Source organism: Balaenoptera borealis (genome assembly GCF_965194805.1).
Source record: "Balaenoptera borealis genome assembly, chromosome: 9".
NCBI classification, from domain to species: Eukaryota; Metazoa; Chordata; class Mammalia; order Artiodactyla; family Balaenopteridae; genus Balaenoptera; species Balaenoptera borealis.
This window is the reverse complement of record NC_138873.1, coordinates 24,996,777-25,014,953: the sequence shown is the minus strand read 5'-3', so window position 1 is coordinate 25,014,953 and position 18,177 is coordinate 24,996,777. Positions and strand designations below refer to the sequence as shown.

Genomic DNA, 18,177 nt, shown 5'->3' with positions numbered 1-18,177 from the left:
ATTCACAGAGCCAACTGTCACACCTCTTTGTAGCCTTGTGTTCAGTGGCTTATGTTGGTAGCCTAAACTTGGCCATGGTAGGAGCATTTATCTTGGGCAGGTGCAAACACTGCAAGTCAGGATTCCTTCCCTTCCCCTCCTCAGTGGTTTAACAAGAGCATAGCATTGAAACTACCCCAAGAGTTGCTTAGAACAGCAGCTATGTACTATTTCTCACAATTCTGTGGGTTGACTGGGCTCATCTGGATGATCTGCTCTATATGGTGAAGCTGTGGTGCCTCATATGGCTGCATTCAGCTAGGATAGGATTTCTCAACCTTGGCACTACGTTTGGGGCTGGGATAATTCTTTGTTGTGGAGGCTCTCCTGTGCATTGCAGGATTAGCCACATCCTTGGCCTCTATCTACCAGATGCTAGAAGTGACAACCAAAAATGCCCCCGGGGGCAAAACTGCTCAGGCTGAGAACCATTGAGCTAGGAGCTTGGCTGAGGCTGGAAGACAGCTTCTTATCTTCCAGCTGTCCAAGATCCTTTGTTAAGGAAAAGTGTATTCCTGAAACTTGTTTAAGATGGTTAGGCGGACTTTCTTCAGGGGGACTACTACAAGGGGAGAGAGATTGGGCTCAACTCCAAACACAACAAGAAAAACTAGGAATTTATAGCCGCAGAGCTGGGTGGTGGCCAGTGGATGGAAAATTACTGAGAGAAAACATCAGGGGTAGCGAGAGTCTGGCTAAACCAACTCGATAGGATTCTTGCTGAGGGCAGGCCAGGGCAATGAGATACCAAGGGTGGGATATTTTTGATAAACTGACTCAGCAGGATTCTTACTAAAACTGGACTAAGCTGACCAAGGACAGAGCCCAAGATTAGGGCCTAATCAACAAGAGGACTCTGAGGAGTCTGATTCAAGTTTGGTCAAGCAGAGCGTCTTTGTCACTTCCTCCACTGGACTCTCATCATTCCACATTCCAGCTCAAGCTCCTTCACAGCATAATGTCTGGCTTGAAGAGAGTATGAGCAGACGCTGGGATGGGAACTGGAGTAACATCAGTTTTGCTACATATTTAATTGGTCAAAGCAAGTCACAAGGCCAAGTCAGACTCAAGGGGAGGGGAAATAGACTTCGCCCCTTGAAGAGAGGAGTAGCAAACTTGTGGTCATCTTCAATACATGCAGTACCATTCTACATTCAAGTACTCAGAATGAATATTCTGCAGAAGGAAAGGAAATCTTGAGAGAGAATTCTGTTCACTATCAAGCAAAATTAACTACAGAAACATACATAACAACCCTTATAACTGGACTAAAGGTGAAACCGATTCTTCATGTGATGGCAAAGAAAAGAACTGTTATCATACTCAGAGGGTACAGGAGATTTATTTTCAGATTCTAGAGTATTTATTAGAGCAAAAGTTCTGAACAAAAGTTGGACGCTACTTCTGGTTGTAATATTGGTAAAGATGTCTTCCCATTGGAAAAAAAAGTAGTCCTTAGTAGGTTGTGGACACTAATTTTTTTGTTCTTCGATGGAATAATGATAGCATAAATACATTTCTGAAAATGGAAGCAGTATCGTGAATGTTCAGCTGTTTTACATAATTTAGAATTAGTACTTAATGCATCCTTATCATTATAACAGCTGGAGTTTATAGAGTTTTTAAAGATCTTTCCCAAGACATTTTCCAAAGAACTGGTTGCATACAAGAGGGATCCATTGTCTACCTTTCATTTCAATTTTCACCATTGTATCTATTCGCTTGAACGCTAATGCTAGAAGTAGGTATTTTTTGCTCAAAGGCACTGTTTTCCCAAAAAACTATTTAGTAGAACTCTAGTTTTACAGGATGTTAATGGTATTACATGTAAAGGAATTTATAGGTTGTATAAACTTGGGAAATTCTAAGTTAGGAGTAAGCAGGTTTCTTTACTGCTGGACTTCTTAGGGTCTTTACTATAGTAATGTATATCATGACTCATAAAATATGCAGTGTTTCTTAGACTTATTTAACCATAGAAATAGAGGCACATCTTACGTAAGCACTGTTCATCAGGATACCCTTGGTAGAAATTGTTCTAAGTGGAAATAAAGGAGGAAGAGGAATCTTGAGAGAGAATTCTATTTCAGATCAATCAAAATTAACTCTGGAAACAGGCACGCAGTGACCTTAGCACTTAAAAAAGTTGTGTCCTTGAAGCAGGCATTCGGATCCAATAATGTACTATCCTGTGTGTTTGTTCTAAACATCAGTAGTGTTTTGAATAAGATGACTGAAACAGTTTAAACAAAAATCATTTTGCAAAAGTTTTAAATTTGTGAAATTTAGTCATCAAAGATTGATTAGTTGAAACAGTAATTTAAAAAGAAAGAACCAGAACAAGTCTGTACCTTTTCTCACTCTTATTGTCATATTGCAAATAAAAATTGTTTATATTTACAGTGTACAGAGACCGATGTTTGGATATACGTATACATTATGAAGTGATTACCACAATCCACCCCTCTTGTCTTATAAACTAAACTTGAAGCCCTTAGGAATTAGAATTTGGATTGCAAGCAATATATTAACATACTTGTGGGCAACTTCTCAGATGGTTTTCAATGATCCCCATCTCCTGGTATTCATGTCCGTGTGTGATCCTCTCCCCCTGAGTGTGGGCTGAACCTGGGACTTGCTTTTAAGGAACAGAGTGCAGCAAAGATGATGGATGTTACTTCTGAGATTAAGTTGCAGGAGACTGGCTTCTGTCTTGCTTACTCTCTCCTGCTGTCTCACTTGCTCACTCGGATGAAGCCGCTGCCCTCTGTGGGGACTCACATGACAAGGAAATGAGGGAGGCCTCGGGCCAGCAGCCTTGAGGAATTGAATCCTGCCAACAACCTCAGGAGCGATCCTCCCCGCAGATGAGATTTGACTTGACAGGACTGCATCCCCGCTGATACCTGGACTGGAGCCTCGTGAGAGACTCTGAGCCTGAGGACCCAGCTAAGCCATGCCTAGATTCCTGATGCAGAAACTGTGAAATAATGCATGCTGCTTGTTCTGAGCTGCTAAATTGTGGGGTAATTTGGTAGGCAGCAATAGAACTAGTGCAGTATTAAAAGAGGTATTTAGAGAAGACCAATGCTGTATTATTTAAGTCAAACCTTGTAGACAGTTGAAGGAAAGACAAAAGCATAGTGGTGAAATCGTGCTTTAGAGTGGCAGTGTAGAAAAATACCGATTTAATTGGGAAGAAACATAGAGGATCTTGAAGATGAAATCTAGGTGATGAAAGAGTCTTGGAATTTTCAGTGCCAGTTTGGGAGGAGATATAAGGTGTAGAAAGTGATATTAGCATGGTCACTGCAGTTGCTGAAGAAGATATGGCTGTCATAGGGCTCCTTGTTATACAAAGCTAGTCTCCTTTGGATTAAATATTACACTAGCTATGGGAGAAGGATGTTATGTCTACCAAGAACATAGTAATATGGTTTTAGAAGGCTCTTTCTTCCCCCCCTTGACCTCTGGTTTGAACTATTCTTTTCTGGTGTTCTTCTATATGTTCTTTTATTCCACAAATATGTGTCGAACACTTACTATCCGCGGGGCACTGTTTTAGGCACTGAGGATTCAACAGAGAAATCCTCACCCTCTTGAAATCTACATTCTAGTGAGGAAAGACAGTAAACAAAGTAAATAAACATTAAAATATATCATAAAGTAATAAAAATAAAAAATATGTAGTATGGTAATTAAGTACTATTGGGGAAAAAGAAAACAAGGAAAGGAAAGAGGGAGGGTGAGTTCTAGCTTTCTTAGCAGTTATCAAGGTCTGGACCACAACCAGCTGTGTGTCCACTGCTGCACTGGGCCCACTGTGATCTGAGTGTTCCAGCTCCACCTGACGGACACTAGAGTGTCTACAGCTTCCTCTCCCCTTTGTATGCTCCATACTTATTCTTGCTTTCATGGCTTTTTAAAAGTCTGCTCTTCAAGGCTTTCCCATGAAGCCTTCTTTGACAATGCTAGCCTCTGCTAACCTATCTCCTGGGGACCTGAGGGGACCACTGTATGAGAAAAGAAGTGTTTCCGTTCAGGTTAATAGGTGATTAATTTTTTTTTGTTTCATATGTGTTTATTGTACTTGCAAGCAAAGCACTCTTGATGGTAGGCTTATCGGAGGAAATATAAAAGATGAGATATGGTGCCTATCTTCAGAGAATTTAAAATATAATGGGAGAGAGAAAATGCTCTCCCTGTGGTGAGAAGACCTTGGAAAGAGAGCCTGTATAAAATCAGATACTTCATGGTATGGTATAGCAAGTGACTTTCAGACTTTTTTGTTGTCATTGTTCATTTGTCTGCACCCACAATGAGAAATGGACTTTACATCATGACTCAGTATATATATATATATATATATTTGTTTGGGTTTGTGTGTGTGTGAAACTAAATTTTACAAAATAATATGTATGTTTTACAAAACAATACTTAATTTCTAAATGCAATGCATTCTGATATTTTCTATTCTATTCCAATTTACAAAAAATCCTGATAGAAACCCTCTGAATCGATTTTGAAACCTGTCAGGAGAATATGACCCACAGTTTGGAAAACATTGGTGGAGCCAGGTGGTAGGCACACAGAGGTGGAAAATGAGAGTATGGGGTGGTATGAGTCCACGGGAATCTGTCTTGCAAAAGATTATACTTGATCTATTCCTTGAAAGGAGCATGCTGTTTAGATTATTGGGGTCCAAGACAGTGTTAATGCTGAGTTGGGACAACAGTATGAGCAAAGAAGTCACTGAAGTGGAGTAAGCAACCAGTACAGGGGTCACTGAGAGCAGAATCCTGATCTTTCATGTGACTGTTTTTGTATATTATGGAAATAATGTAAAAGTCAAACTAAAGGCCTGAACAGAGATTTTGAGGGTACATATTTGAGAAAAAATTACTGTTGATAATTGGGAATGATGTAATAGAGCAGATCTATGGCATTTAATAATCCATATTATTATTTATATTAGTATTCCATTTTTGTCAAAGTTCTTTGTAATCACAATCATCATTATTCCTCAAAGTAAACCTGTGGGCAAGGGAGAAGCTATTTTCAGAGGAAGAAACTGGTGCAAAGAGATAATATACATTGTTCAAGGTATATTTACTTAAAGTGATGTTAGCAGATCAAGCTAACTCTGGCCCAGATGAGTTAGTTCACTCTGAGAGTTCAGAAGACAGGGACAAATTTCAAACAAAAAAACCAAACAGAACAAGAACATTGAAACAATGACCACTTATTCTCATCCAGCCCTGAAGATTAGCTTGTTCCTTTTCTCCAGGGTGTAAATTGTTTACTTTCGGTGACCTTAATTTGTTGCCGTGTTTTATTTAATTTTGCAAAGACCTGGGTGATGGAGCGAGTGATGGTGTTTGGAGAAAGGAAACCTTGGGTAGAGGTACGATTTTTCTGAAGTTTATTTCAGAGCACATGAGTTGATCAGGGAAATTAAAGAAAGAGAAGCCAAGTGTGGCTCTACAGAGCTCAGTGACTTCCTCGGTTTTCCTAGAGTTCTTCCCCTGGAAGCATCTGAGGGGAGGGCTTTGTGTCATCTCTGCCATCTTGTGCTTTTTAGCCTGGTTCTCTCTTTCTTTTCTTTCTTTCCTTCCTCTGTCCCTCTCTCCCTCCTCCCTCTCTTTCTCCTTCAGAAATGGTGGGGAAAAGGGAAAGATAAAAGAGCTAGAACAGTAGGATTCCTGTGAAATTCCACATGTTGTATGCAAAGTAGAAAATGGAATCCTTTAACTGTACCTAAGTTTTGTTTTTAACATCTTGAATTTAGTACACTTTTTTTGTTGTTGCAATAAAATCAGAACTATTGCCTGTGTGTCAAATTTGACTAAGGCTAAAAATAGACTAGCAAGGTTGGGCATGGAAGAAGTGGCCCGCTTCTCCTTCCTCCTTTTCATTTTGTTTCAGTTTGAATGAGAAGGAGGTGGCTCACACAATGAACAAGAACAGCAACTGGCTGGGTGTCTGTGTGCTTTGAGCCAGTTATGATATTTTTGTGGGAAAGTTTCCAATTCTGAAGTCTCAGTTATGTAGAGGTGGGAGGCAGCTGGTGGGAATGGCTGTCTGCAGGGTACATGCACGATTACTCTGATTCAATATGGCATGACAGCAACGCGCTTATTCAAGAAAAGAATTATCTCAATTTTCCTGTACTTTAAAGCTTCTTCATCCTCACCATTAAAGAAAAAACCCAAAACTCAAAACACTTAAAGAAAAAAAAAGTCAAAGCCAAAGTTACCAAAATATTTTGAGATCTCTCAGCCATGTCTAGTGAGGGATATCAGTAATGAAATTAATCTAAGTCCAGTGGCCCACATTAACTCACTACCTTCCTCCACAGCACCAATACCCTCCCCTTGAAGTCTTCCTTTCATTAACTACCATCATCCTTTCCTCCAGTATTCAGAATTTCTTAACTCTCTCCTTCATCCCTCACGTCCAAGTGGCCACTAAATCCTGCTGCATCTACCTTCAAAGCATTTGTCCATTTACTTATTCATGTATTTGTCATGCATTTATTAAATGCCTACTGTGTACCATGCACCGCATTAGGTACCATGGATACAGTGACAACTAAGACAGACAGCTTCTGCCATCACAGAGCTTATAGTCTAGTGGGGGCCCAGACAAGAGACAAGTAAATAGGCAATTTCAATACTGTGTGTGCAAGCTCTTGTGGTGGGCGAGGTACAGGGAGCACATGGGGATGAATCTAACTTTGGGGTATCAGAGAAGGCTTCCTAGAGAATTGATGATTTAGCTGAGACTTTAAGGTTCAGAATAATGTATCCAGAAGAAGAATGCTTTAGGCATCCTCCATTCAACAAAATTTTATTGAACACTAACTGTGGGTCAGGCTTTATGCTAGACTCGGCAGAATTAGAAAGATAGACAATCCCGGCTCTCCTAGTGCTTAGGGGAGTTGGGGTGGGGGAGAAATAGACATGAAAGTATAGGCACAAAATATCTATTTTAACTATGAGGTGGCCCTCTAAAGAGTCACTTTCCTCAAACAAAATTAGGGAATTAAAAGATTCATCACTTGCCTAATGAAAAGTCCAACCACCAATTGCTCCTGGGTATCCAGTGCTCTTTCCTGTAGCTCCAGGCTCTGGAACAGACTCTGCTATATATGCCCAGAGTTCCCAGTCAGAGTCTCCCCATTAGGTGGGCACAGGGCGGGTACCTCGCTGTCTACCTCTTTATGCTTCAGAACACAGCCGAAGATTCTTTACTGGAGAGCTGGGTCAATTAAAGAAGATCACACTATATAGGAAGGGAGAACTGTAAACTGTCAGCTAACATAGTTTTCGCTCCATAGTTTATGGGGAAAGTACTTAATTTATACACTCAACAAATATATGCTAGCTGTCCCCTGAGGTGCCCAAGACACATAAAATCTCCTACCTATGGAGCTTTCATTTGAGAAGCAGATAGACAGGAAATAATTAAACTTATACTTTGACAACATAATTAGAGATGGATGAGGTGATACTTCTGATAGCTCTTCTGGGGAGGTGTGTCAGTTATATCATCATGAAGGAAGTGATATGTTTGAGCTGAGACCTGAGGGTTGGGAAAGAGCTGGTTGTCCATAAAGCAGAAAAAGAGTTGCAGAAAAAGAGACCATGTGAAACTCTTCCCAGGGTCCCCTGCCCCTTAAGTCACTACCTTATCACAGGTGTCACCTTCTAATCTCCACCTGCTCACAACAGTGGCCACCTATCTTTCAGGACAACTCAGTCCTATCCAAGGGGATTGGGTTTCCCCTCCAGGCACTACCTGCTTCTTGGTCCCAGGCGATGTTTAGTAACATCCCTGAATGGTGGGTCCTGTCTGCGTGAGCGGTTTCACCACTAGGCTGTGACGGCCTTCCATTCACGGACTCCGCTGTCCTTTCCCATTGTCTAGGAACTCAACTCTATTTCTTTAATTTCTGAATCTACGATTGTTTCTGAATTGCAAAGCCTTTCGATGGATGATTAATTAGAAAACCTCTGTTTTCCATTCCTGTTCTGGTCGCCCGCCTATTTTTCCCAGACCATATTGTTCTAAGCCTCAATTGCATGAAGGTCAGAAGGCCCGCGACTAACTCCAGATGCCATTGAATTGGCGTTCGGGGCCATTTCAGGAAGATCGGTCCGCAGGCGCCGGGGTGCAGCAGGGGCCCGGGAGTGAGGGCGCCCCGATGACGTCACTCCAAGGTGGCCGGCTCAGCGCGGGGCGTGACGTCACGCGGGCGGGCCGGGCTACCGTGAGGTCACCTGGTGGGCGCGGCCAGGCTGAATCCCCAGTGTCGTCACGGGAGGGGGCGGGGCCAGAGCGTGTCAGCGAAGCCGAATCAAAACAAGCCCGAGACCCGCCTTTTCCCTCCGGCTCGGGAGCGTCTAGCTTGCGCCCCGAGCCCGCGGCGCCCGCGCGGCTGCGAGCCTCGGGTGGCCGCGCGCCGGCTCCAGGAAGCCGGGGAGGGCGCGGCGGCCGGGATGGCGCGGCGCGGGCCGCGCGGCTAGACGGGCGCCAGAGGAGCCGCCGGCCCGCGCCCTCCGTTCTCGGCCTCCCGGACCGGGCGCCGCGCCGCTGGGAGCCGCCTTCGCCGACGCGGGGCACCTGGACACTCGCGAGATGCCCAACCCCAAAAACAGTAAAGGCGGCCGCAAAAACAAGCGCGCCAACAGCAGCGGGGACGAGCAGGAAAATGGAGCCGGCGCCCTGGCAGCGGCGGGCGCGGCGGGCGCGGCGGCCGGGGGGGCCCTGGCGGCGGCGGCCGGCTGCGGAGCGGCGGCGGCGGGCGTGCCGGGCACCGGGGGCGCGGCGGGCGCGGGAGGCGCGGGGCCCGGCGCCGCGGCCGCCGCGGCCGCCGCGGGGGCTGCAGCCGCTGGCGACGCCAAGAACGGTAAGACGGGGCCGGAGTGGCGAGCGCCAACTTCCTCGCCGACGGGGACGGCGCGTCGGCGGGGCCCTGGGTGGCGCGGGCGATGCGTGGACAATGCGAGAGTCAGGAAGTGCTCACCCCGCCCCTCCGCCCCGCCGCGGCTGCCCCTTCCCGGTCCCCACGCCCGGCGGCGGCGATCGATCGGCGGCCCCGGCTCGGTGTCTGCGCGGCGCACAGGTCGCGCGCCCCGTGCAGCCTGCTCCCCAGACTCCGAGGGGCTCCTGGGTGCCCGGCTGCGGCGGCGCTCCGCTCGGGCCCTGCCCGTCGTGCCCGCGCTGGCAAAGCCGAGCGTGTGCCCCGGACCGGGGAGAGGAAGGAAGGAAGGAAGGAAGGAAGGGAGGAAGAAAAAAAAGAGCTGCCCAAGTTGAGAAGAATGGTCCGATTGAAAACTTAGGCACCAGTTCCTTCTTGCCTCTGCTCCCCTCACCCACCCGCCTTCCCCTCCCCAGAGTGAAGGAGAGCCTCAAATCCCAGAAAACCAAGGCTTGCTGTGTCGATTGCCACAGGTGAAGAGGCCCCAAGACATTTTTACTGTAGGGTGTGTGTGTGTGTGTGTGTGTGTGGGTGTGTGTGTGTGTGTGTGTGTGTGTGTGTGTCGCTGGGGGCGGGAGTGTGATCTTTAATTCTCTTGCTCGCTTGAGGAAGGAAGAGAATCTGAACTTGACTTCCGTTCTCAGCCAGGAGTTAAAAAAAAAAAAATCATCCTCTATTTAATTCTGCTTCACATTTTTAGAAGGAAGCCTAATAATCTTAGGTAGTGCCTGAATACACCTTTTGAGGGTGCATTTAAGGAATAGTGAAGATGTGACAGGAATGCCGTTGTCACTGCAGAGACATAATTTTAGTTATAGGGCAAACACTTTTTCGGGCAAACACTTTTTCGGACTTGGACTGTTCTTTGAATTCCTCTGGTCAGGCAGTTTTTCAGGACAGGGAATATAGGTGTATTTTAATGAAGGGAGATTAGGTTCTTTATATCTGGCTTTTAACTTGTAGGTTTCAGCTTTTGAAGCCATTCTTTACGTAGATCACTCACTTTTTAAACAGGTTACCTGCACTTAGAAGAACCTGACAGTGATCTGAACAGAGGAGATTAAAGGTAGCCTATTAGGAACAGAACCTTAGGCCCCATTGGCTGTGTCTCTGCAATTTTGAAATAGGAAGTTTTTGTGTTTTTTTCCCCCAGGAACAAACATCCCATTTGTGAATGTTTGAAAATACAACTTTTGGCCAGACTGTCTTCTCCATGTTCTTTTGTTTTCCTCGCTCTAAACTTCATTTTGGTATTGATGTGGCAAAAGGAAAGAAGACAGACTCCTGGCTCAGCCATTTAGAGTTTTGTCATCTTGGGAAGGACAGCTTTTCTGAGCCTCAATGTCCTCACCTGTAAAATTGGGAAGAAGAATTATATACTGATTGCATTGGCTCCCTCATAAGGTTATTGTGAGGCTCAGAGTGTCCCTTCCCTACCCAGTCCCCAGTACTTGTTTTAAAGGCTTGTTACATTTGTAACAAGCTTAGTGAAGTTTCTCAAGAAAAGTAAGTGATCAGTGAATGATAGCTATCGTTCACTCATTCAAAAGATATTAAACATTTACTGTGTTACAAGTGCTGTGTTAAGCATTAAAGGAGAGGTGGCAATCAAGAGAGGACATCTGCATGGGACATCTGCATTATCAGTGAATGATAGCTATCGTTCACTCATTCAAAAGATATTAAACATTTACTGTGTTACAAGTGCTGTGTTAAGCATTAAAGGAGAGGTGGCAATCAAGAGAGGACATCTGCATGGGTCTGGTATTCCCAGGGTGTTTCTGGCTTACCCTGCTATTTTATTGTCCGAGTGGAAGCTTCAGGTTGACTGTTTCCTCTTCTTCTTTCTCCAAAAGATTAGGCCACTCTAAGGTGGTGTGAGGAAATGTTTTTCTCGGGCTGGTGGTATCTCCTCATTTGTAAACATTAAGCTACGGTTATGGTGTCCCTATTACTGCTCTCCTCTGAAGTGGCAATCTAAGGTATATTTAGCAGTTCTGTATATATCTGTGTGAAGGTATGTATTTCTGATTTGGAGCTTGTTTTATTAAATGAATGGGGGGGGGGGAGGAAGAAATGGGGCAAACACTGCAGTAATTACAGTTAGAGAAGGTACAAACTTGAGTTATGTTAGAGCAGTGAGTTGAATTTTATGTTGCCAAATTCTTGGTTCTGACCTGGTGTGAAGTCTCAGTGAATGATGCACCTTAATTTGAAGAACCTCTCACTGCAGTTGATAATTGAACATGGATGCTGAGGCCTCCTGTGTGCAAAATTGGTAAATAAGGAAATTATAAATGCTTTTTTCTGTTGTTTGTTTTTTTTTTTTGCCATTTAAAGATGTGCTTTACAATGTAGGGGTGGGAGAGGTGCCATTGGTGAATTTTTAAAGGAAGGGGCAACTGATATGTGCAAACTCTCAGAATCAGCTGATAAGGCCCACTTATTTTTAAATTTAAAAATGACATTAATCAACTATTATGGTATTTCTAAGTATATTTCAATTTTTTATTTAGCTGTGATATTAGATTTTGGGATTATAAATATTACAAATCAAACAGTTATTCCAAGGGTGTAGTAAATCTACACTCTATTAATCTTTTAAACGGTTTGTTCTCACTGTTCGAGTCAGTTGTGATCTACATCTGCAAACATGCAAACTTAATGACTTCACCTGAAGTTAATAGTGTTTGTTTGTAGTTGTATGGAGTTTATAGAGTGGTTTTATGTCTTGTGGTTCTTGGGCAGCATGAACACCAGGGTAGGATAATATTAGTTCTTAGTTTTTCACTGTTAGTCAGTAGTTATAAATAACTACTGATTCTATAAAAAAAAAGGTTTGCTAGTTAGGGAAAGCTTGGGGAAGCCAGGGCGAGGTTGTAGTTGAAGGAGTTGAACTAGTTGCAGTTGTGCTTCTTGGGTAAGTTGCATGTCAATTGTAGGGACTTTATAGCCCTAAAAAGAAATTTATTAGTATTTTTAGAAATGAAGCTTTATTTTAGATATGCAGGTTTATTTTATTTTGAGATATGAAGGTTTATGAAGATTTCTGTGGGGACTGGAGTAAAAGCGCTGTCCTCTTCCTATATAGTAAACATCTGTCTGCACATATTGCAACATTTTGATTGTAGGTGGACAAGATTTGCCAGTCATTATTTTTAGGATCTAGTAATCATGCAGTGGGTTATACCCACGTACTTTCATTCTGGAATTCTGGTTCCATTAGGCCACTGCTTTTTTGCTTGAGGCCTAAAAATATATGAATCTTGGTCATAGTATCTACTTTTTAATGGGACTGGATCCCAAGTCCTTTTATAAATTCCTGTTTTATGGATGACCATGGTTCACCACTCCACTCATTCCTGACTGCCACCAGAACCCCTGGGCTGCTGAGTTTGCCTTCATTCATTCAACAGTTCTTTGTAGTAGATGGAATTAGTTTACCCGGTGATTGACCTTGCATTCAGTAGACTTGGCTCCTCAAATTACTTGCTCTGTGATCTGGGGCAAGTCATTTGACTTCTCTGAGCCTCCGTTTCTGCATATTTAAAATGGGATTATAGTACCTACCCATACATATATAATAAGATATCTATATCTATTATGTATTATTTATATATACATATATATATATATACACACACATATATATACATATATACACACATATATATACACACACACACAGTGACTGACTTATATGATATGAGCTTACTAAGGGTTAGCCACTTGTCTTAGATTCTGGAAATAGTGTTTGAGACAAAGATTTACCTGCCAGAGGTTTACTGAACGTGCTCTTGGAATCGTTACTAGTGGGGGAGTGAGGGAAGCAGGACTGGGCAGAGGGAGGGGTTGAACTGTGATGCAGTGATTACAGGTAGCTCTGGAGCTAGGATGGTCCTGCAGAGTTACCTTACCTTGAGGCATGAGGGCGGGACCTCCTCCCCCTCCCCCACCATTGACTGGTGAGTGACCTGGGGGTTGGCATCTCTTAGCTGGAGAAGAGGGAGTGACCTGGGGGTTGGCCTCCGTGCAGAGGGAGCTGAGAGCCCTCAGCTGTGAGTGAAGGAGAGCTGCTGGTCATATGAGATTCTTCACTCAGACCACTAGTGCCGTTCACCTAAAATGCAGGCGTGGGATAAATAGTTCTCAGGAATGACTAAATCTTCGCAGAACAGGCCAGGAGGTAACCATCATAATACAGTAACATTGTTTTGATGGAAAAATGTGTTCTGAATTTCATACGTCTGCTTACAAATAGATTTTTGGAGTGCCACCTCTTCCCCGTCAACACGAATTGTATTTTTCTCATACTTAGGCCACCAAACACACTTTTATAGTCCTAGGTTTGTATTATATTTTAAATAGTTTCTCTTTTTAGGTGTTTACTTAAATGTTTACTACATTTATTTATTTTTAAAGTTTATTTATTTTATTTATTTACTTATGGCTGCGTCGGGTCTTCGTTGCTGCGCGCGGGCTTTCTCTAGTTGCAGCGAGCCGGGGCTACTCTTCGTTGTGGGTTGTGGTGCGCGGGCTTCTCATTGCCGTGGCTTCTCTTGTTTCAGAGCACGGGCTCTAGGCGCGAGGGTTTTAGTAGTTGTGGTGTGCCAGCTCAGTAGTTGTGGCGCATGGGCTTAGTTGCTCCGCGGCATGTGGGATCTTCCTGGACCAGGGCTCAAACCCGTGTCCCCTGCGTTGGCAGGCGGATTCTTAACCAGGGAAGTCCCTCTTTACTACATTTAAATTACCTATATCCATCAGAAGGAAAATGCAGAATGTTTGCTTGCTGTTTATTTTAAAATCAAGGAATATTTATTTGAGGGTCTAAGGTATGTAGAACACCATTGTCCTCTTGGAATTTTCTTACCTTATTTAAAAGTTACTTTTTTATGTCTTTAAAAATGTCTGCTGGTTTTAGACCTTGTCTTTTGAAATCCACCTTTGTAATGGAGATTGGTAGAAAATATTGCCTCATCCATCAAAGCTTCATGTTGTGTACTTTGTATATTATAGTAAGAACCATTCCGTGCTCTGCTAATGGTGTCTTATGCACAGTCCTTACTCTTTCTCTTTTTACTTGTTGCAGGACCTGAGCCTTAAATTCTAGAGCCCAAACCTTCAATGTCAGCTTTCCTATAAGTCCAAGAATATATATCATTCCATAGAGAACTGAAAACAGGAGATAAAGTGGGAAATATCTTGCAGCTTAATCCTCCTATGAACTTACTCCAGGCTGTTAGCTATGTACAATTTAAAGAGTTTGAAGGTATCAAAAGGAAGACTTCAGGGAAAAAGGTCTGTCTTGATTGATTTTGATCACCAACTCCTTGGAATTTTTAAGGAGTTGATTTAATTAAAAATATTTCGTTATTTTATTATTTTGCCAGTAATAGAATAGGTGTAGTGGAAAAAAATTTTTTTAAAAATAGAGAAGGTAGGCAAAGTTCTCTTTGACTTTCTAGTCAAGCATGTAATCCTACCACTTAGATCACCATTGTGATACATATTCTTATAGCCTTTAAAATTTTTTTCTTACAGACTTTTAAAAGTACATATACAGTTTTCAGGAAAAAAAAAAGAAGATCAGATCATATATTTTATGATCTGCTTTTAACATGTATAATATTTTGTGGACATTTTAGCAGAGCGGTAAATACAGGTGCATCACTATTTTTAATGATTGCCTAATATGCCATCTTATGTCTGCATCTTGGATAAACTGATCATTCTGCTGTTGTTTGATCTTTAAGTTCTTAGTTGTACATCTCTGGGCATTATTCAGTTACTTCTTTAAGATAAATTCTTACCTGTAGACTTGCTATGTCAAAGAATATGCACATTTTTATGACTTTTAATAAATACATGCTTACAGATTGCCCTATGGAAAGGTTGTGGCGAGAGTGCCCTTTCCCCACAGCCTCTTCAGTTCCTAGTTCTTATTGTTTTAAAGGCATGCTGGAGAATTGCTGATACTCCCAAATGTATCAGCAGTAGGAAGGCCCCATTTGGATCAAGAGCCTGGAGCAGATGCTGCCACGCTTTTCTAAGGCCGCATTTATTTCCCCTGTGCTCTTTAGTGATTTGCTGGCTCACAAGGATTCAACAAAATACCTAATAATGGTGAATGCCATTTTAGCAACTGGTGATAGTGAAGGTGAAAGCATAAGCCTTTGAAATTCTGTCTGCACCATTATTCTAATCTTAAGAAGTAAGGCCTAGAATTTTTAAAGTTTTAGTCAAAAAGCATGCTGTTTGGGCTTCCCTGTTGGCGCAGTGGTTGAGAGTCTGCCTGCCAATGCAGGGGACACGGGTTCGAGCCCTGGTCTGGGAAGATCCCACATGCCGCAGAGCAACTGGGCCCGTGAGCCACAATTACTGAGCCTGCGCGTCTGGAGCCTGTGCTCCGCAACAAGAGAGGCCGTGATAGTGAAGGGCCCGCGCACCGCGATGAAGAGGGGCCCCCGCTTGCCGCAACTAGAGAAAGCCCTCGCACAGAAACGAAGACCCAACACAGCCAAAAAATAAAAATTAAATAAAAATTAAAAAAAAAATAATAGTACCTACTGCAGGGGTGGTTCTGAGGGTCAAATGAGTTAAAAATGTAAAATACTTAGAACAGGATGATAATAACCATCCGCACTCAGTTAGTGTGTTAGGAAATGATTTAAAAAAAAAAAAAAAAAAGCATGCTGTTTGAATAGACCTAGGTGTAGCCCAAGGTGCCACAATTTACTGGCAGAGTGACTTTCGGGCAAGTGACTTAACCTCTCAGCCTCCATTTTCTAAATGCAACCCTTTGGAATGTTTTTGCAGATTAAGAAAAACAGTGTATATGAAAGATCTTGGCATAGGGTCTGGCAGATATGGACACTATCAACAATATCTTTTATAAGTTTTGTGATTTGTTCAGCCTTATCCAATTACAAAGCTTGTTAAACTATTCTGTTGAAAACAGACACTGAGAGACAGTAAGATGGTTTCTGTATTAATATAGAAAAAGACTGTGGTATCATACAGGTTCTTATTCAGGCATTGATTTGACTATACAGGGTTTTCTCTTCTTCCCTCATCATCTCTCTCTGATCATAGTTTACCTTGAAAAATCAGATGATTTAGCCAAAAGAAAAAAGTTAAAAACATAGTGTGAAAACATAGTTTCCTCTTCCTTTCTTCATTCATTTATTTATCCATCTCATATGTTTTGAGCGCCTGCTATTTGTCAGGCACTGTGTCAGGCTCTGGCATTACAAGGACAGAAGAATTGGGCCCGGGGGCTTACCGTCTAGTTGGGAGTCTTTATGGAAATAAGTGCAAGTAGGTTATTGTGTGTACTACACAAGGGCAGCTGTGGAATAAAGAACAGGAGCTTGTGAGGTGGTCACATATTGGATTAAAGCTGGGGATTGTGTCTGAGGACAGGGGCAAGTGAACTGAGCACGTGGACGTGAAGGGTAGCTCAGAGGAGGCGAGGCACTGAGGGTGTTCTTTTGGGATGAGCCGGGGCTTAATATTATTGAGAAGTGAACAAAAGACCCTCCTCTCTCCCCAGGTAACAACTTGAAAGTTCATTCATTAGCTTGTGCTTTCGTTTGCTCATTCACTATTTTGTTCATCTACGCACTCATGCATTTACTAAATATTTATTATGTGCCTACTGTCTTCTATGACTGAAAGTGTAACGTCGAATTATACTTGGAGGCCTCAGAATCTGCACCCCCCTGGGCTTATGGTGGAGCTGGGACAGAGACATACAAACATTGGGAGGCGTGATAATGTGCTATGGGTGCCCAGTGGAAGAAAGGATTCGTTTCCTGGAAGAGGGGACATTTGAGCTGAGTGCTGCAGGAAGAGACGCAGTTAGCTCTGAAAGCAGAGGAAGGGTGTTTCAGCAGGAGGTGGTGGGAAAGAGCCTTGAGTTCTGGTTGCTGCCAGGAGTCTGTGGCTGGTTTGAGGTACGGTGGTAGGACACGGGACTGGAAAGGGAGTGGGGCCAGACAGTCAAATCTGGATGTTTCGTCACCAGTGCAGAACCAATCCCTGAGGTTTATAAGCAAAGGCATGGTCAGCTGAGCCTGCGAAGGGGGATAATCATACGTTGTTGGCAAGCTTGTAAAGTTATTGTATATTTTAACAGAATGGGTATCTTTTGGCAATCTTTCTTTTAATACAGCTAATCAAGGTTTGGTGGTACAACCTGTTGCGGACTGTTGATTGTGATTTTTCAGTAAAGTAGTGGGCACACTGCACACACTGCCTTTCTGCATAGCAAATGAAAGTGTCACAGCACTCAAGGCTGCTGTTTGGAAAGTCTGTCTTAATTTGTGGGCACCAGCATCCTGATGCTTTGCGAGCCATGGGAGGTTAGCTAATTGAGGTGAACTTCAGAGAACCTAACGCCAAGGGAGGGCTTGGGGCCATCTGAACAGAAGGACTTTCTCTGGAGGGAGGGGTTGTCCCTATAGTTTATTTTTCATATCTTGGTAGAAAAGTATCTGTCTCTGGTCCAGGTTCGACTAATTATCTTTGTCATTTTATTTTTATCCTCATCGAATCAGTTTTAAAACGATAAACTCTGGTGAGGGGGGATGTCATTGTTTTCTACAAAGTGACTATGTGTTTTAAATCTGTGTGTTTCAGAAGGCTTCCAGTTCTCAGTGGTTGGTGAAATAGTAGCTTGCTTTATTTAATCAACAGGATGCTTTAGCTTGATTGTATTTGAGAGGTTTTTATAAGCTGGCAAAAAATAAGTAGCATTTCTAATACTTAATAATTATATGTTCTGATTTATCAGAAGTAGAAAGGAAAAACAAATTATTTCTGCTAAATTATACTTAGGAGGATAATACTTGAAAACAATCTAAGAGTTAGAAACGAAAGATATTAAGAGGAAATTTAAAGAAAAGTGAAGGAAGAGGAAAACTTAAAAAGGAAGTGTTAACTGTTAATCTTATAACTGTTTAGAATAATTAATAAGAACGTTAGCGTGGTTCTCATATGCACACATAGTGCAGTGTATTTCACTGATTTAAATTGTGAGGGAGGAAAAACTTTTCCTCTACCCTCTTAGGTTTATGGATTTGGGGCCTGCAAATTAAACTGACAGAAGACAGAGCAGCAAGAGAAAAGACAGATTTACTCACAGAAGAAATGTG

The 18,177-nt window shown here is 42.8% G+C and overlaps 1 protein-coding gene across 9 annotated transcripts in view; it reads left to right on the top strand.

The window, feature by feature from the left end:
• The first annotated feature begins 8,377 nt into the window (after positions 1-8,377).
• HECA (hdc homolog, cell cycle regulator) overlaps positions 8,378-18,177 on the top strand; it is a 175,516-nt gene continuing 165,716 nt past the window's right edge. For 5 of the 9 annotated variants that reach the window (XR_014248495.1, XR_014248496.1, XR_014248497.1 and 2 more), the window contains exon 1: positions 8,378-8,950. Coding sequence is in view for 4 of the 9 variants with exons in the window: in XM_082405488.1 (XP_082261614.1) it covers positions 8,680-8,950 (271 nt within the window). In the remaining 5 variants the exon portion in view is untranslated. The remainder of the gene's footprint in view (positions 8,951-18,177) is intronic. The other 4 variants (XM_082405488.1, XM_082405489.1, XM_082405485.1 and 1 more) reach the window with 4 other exon arrangements.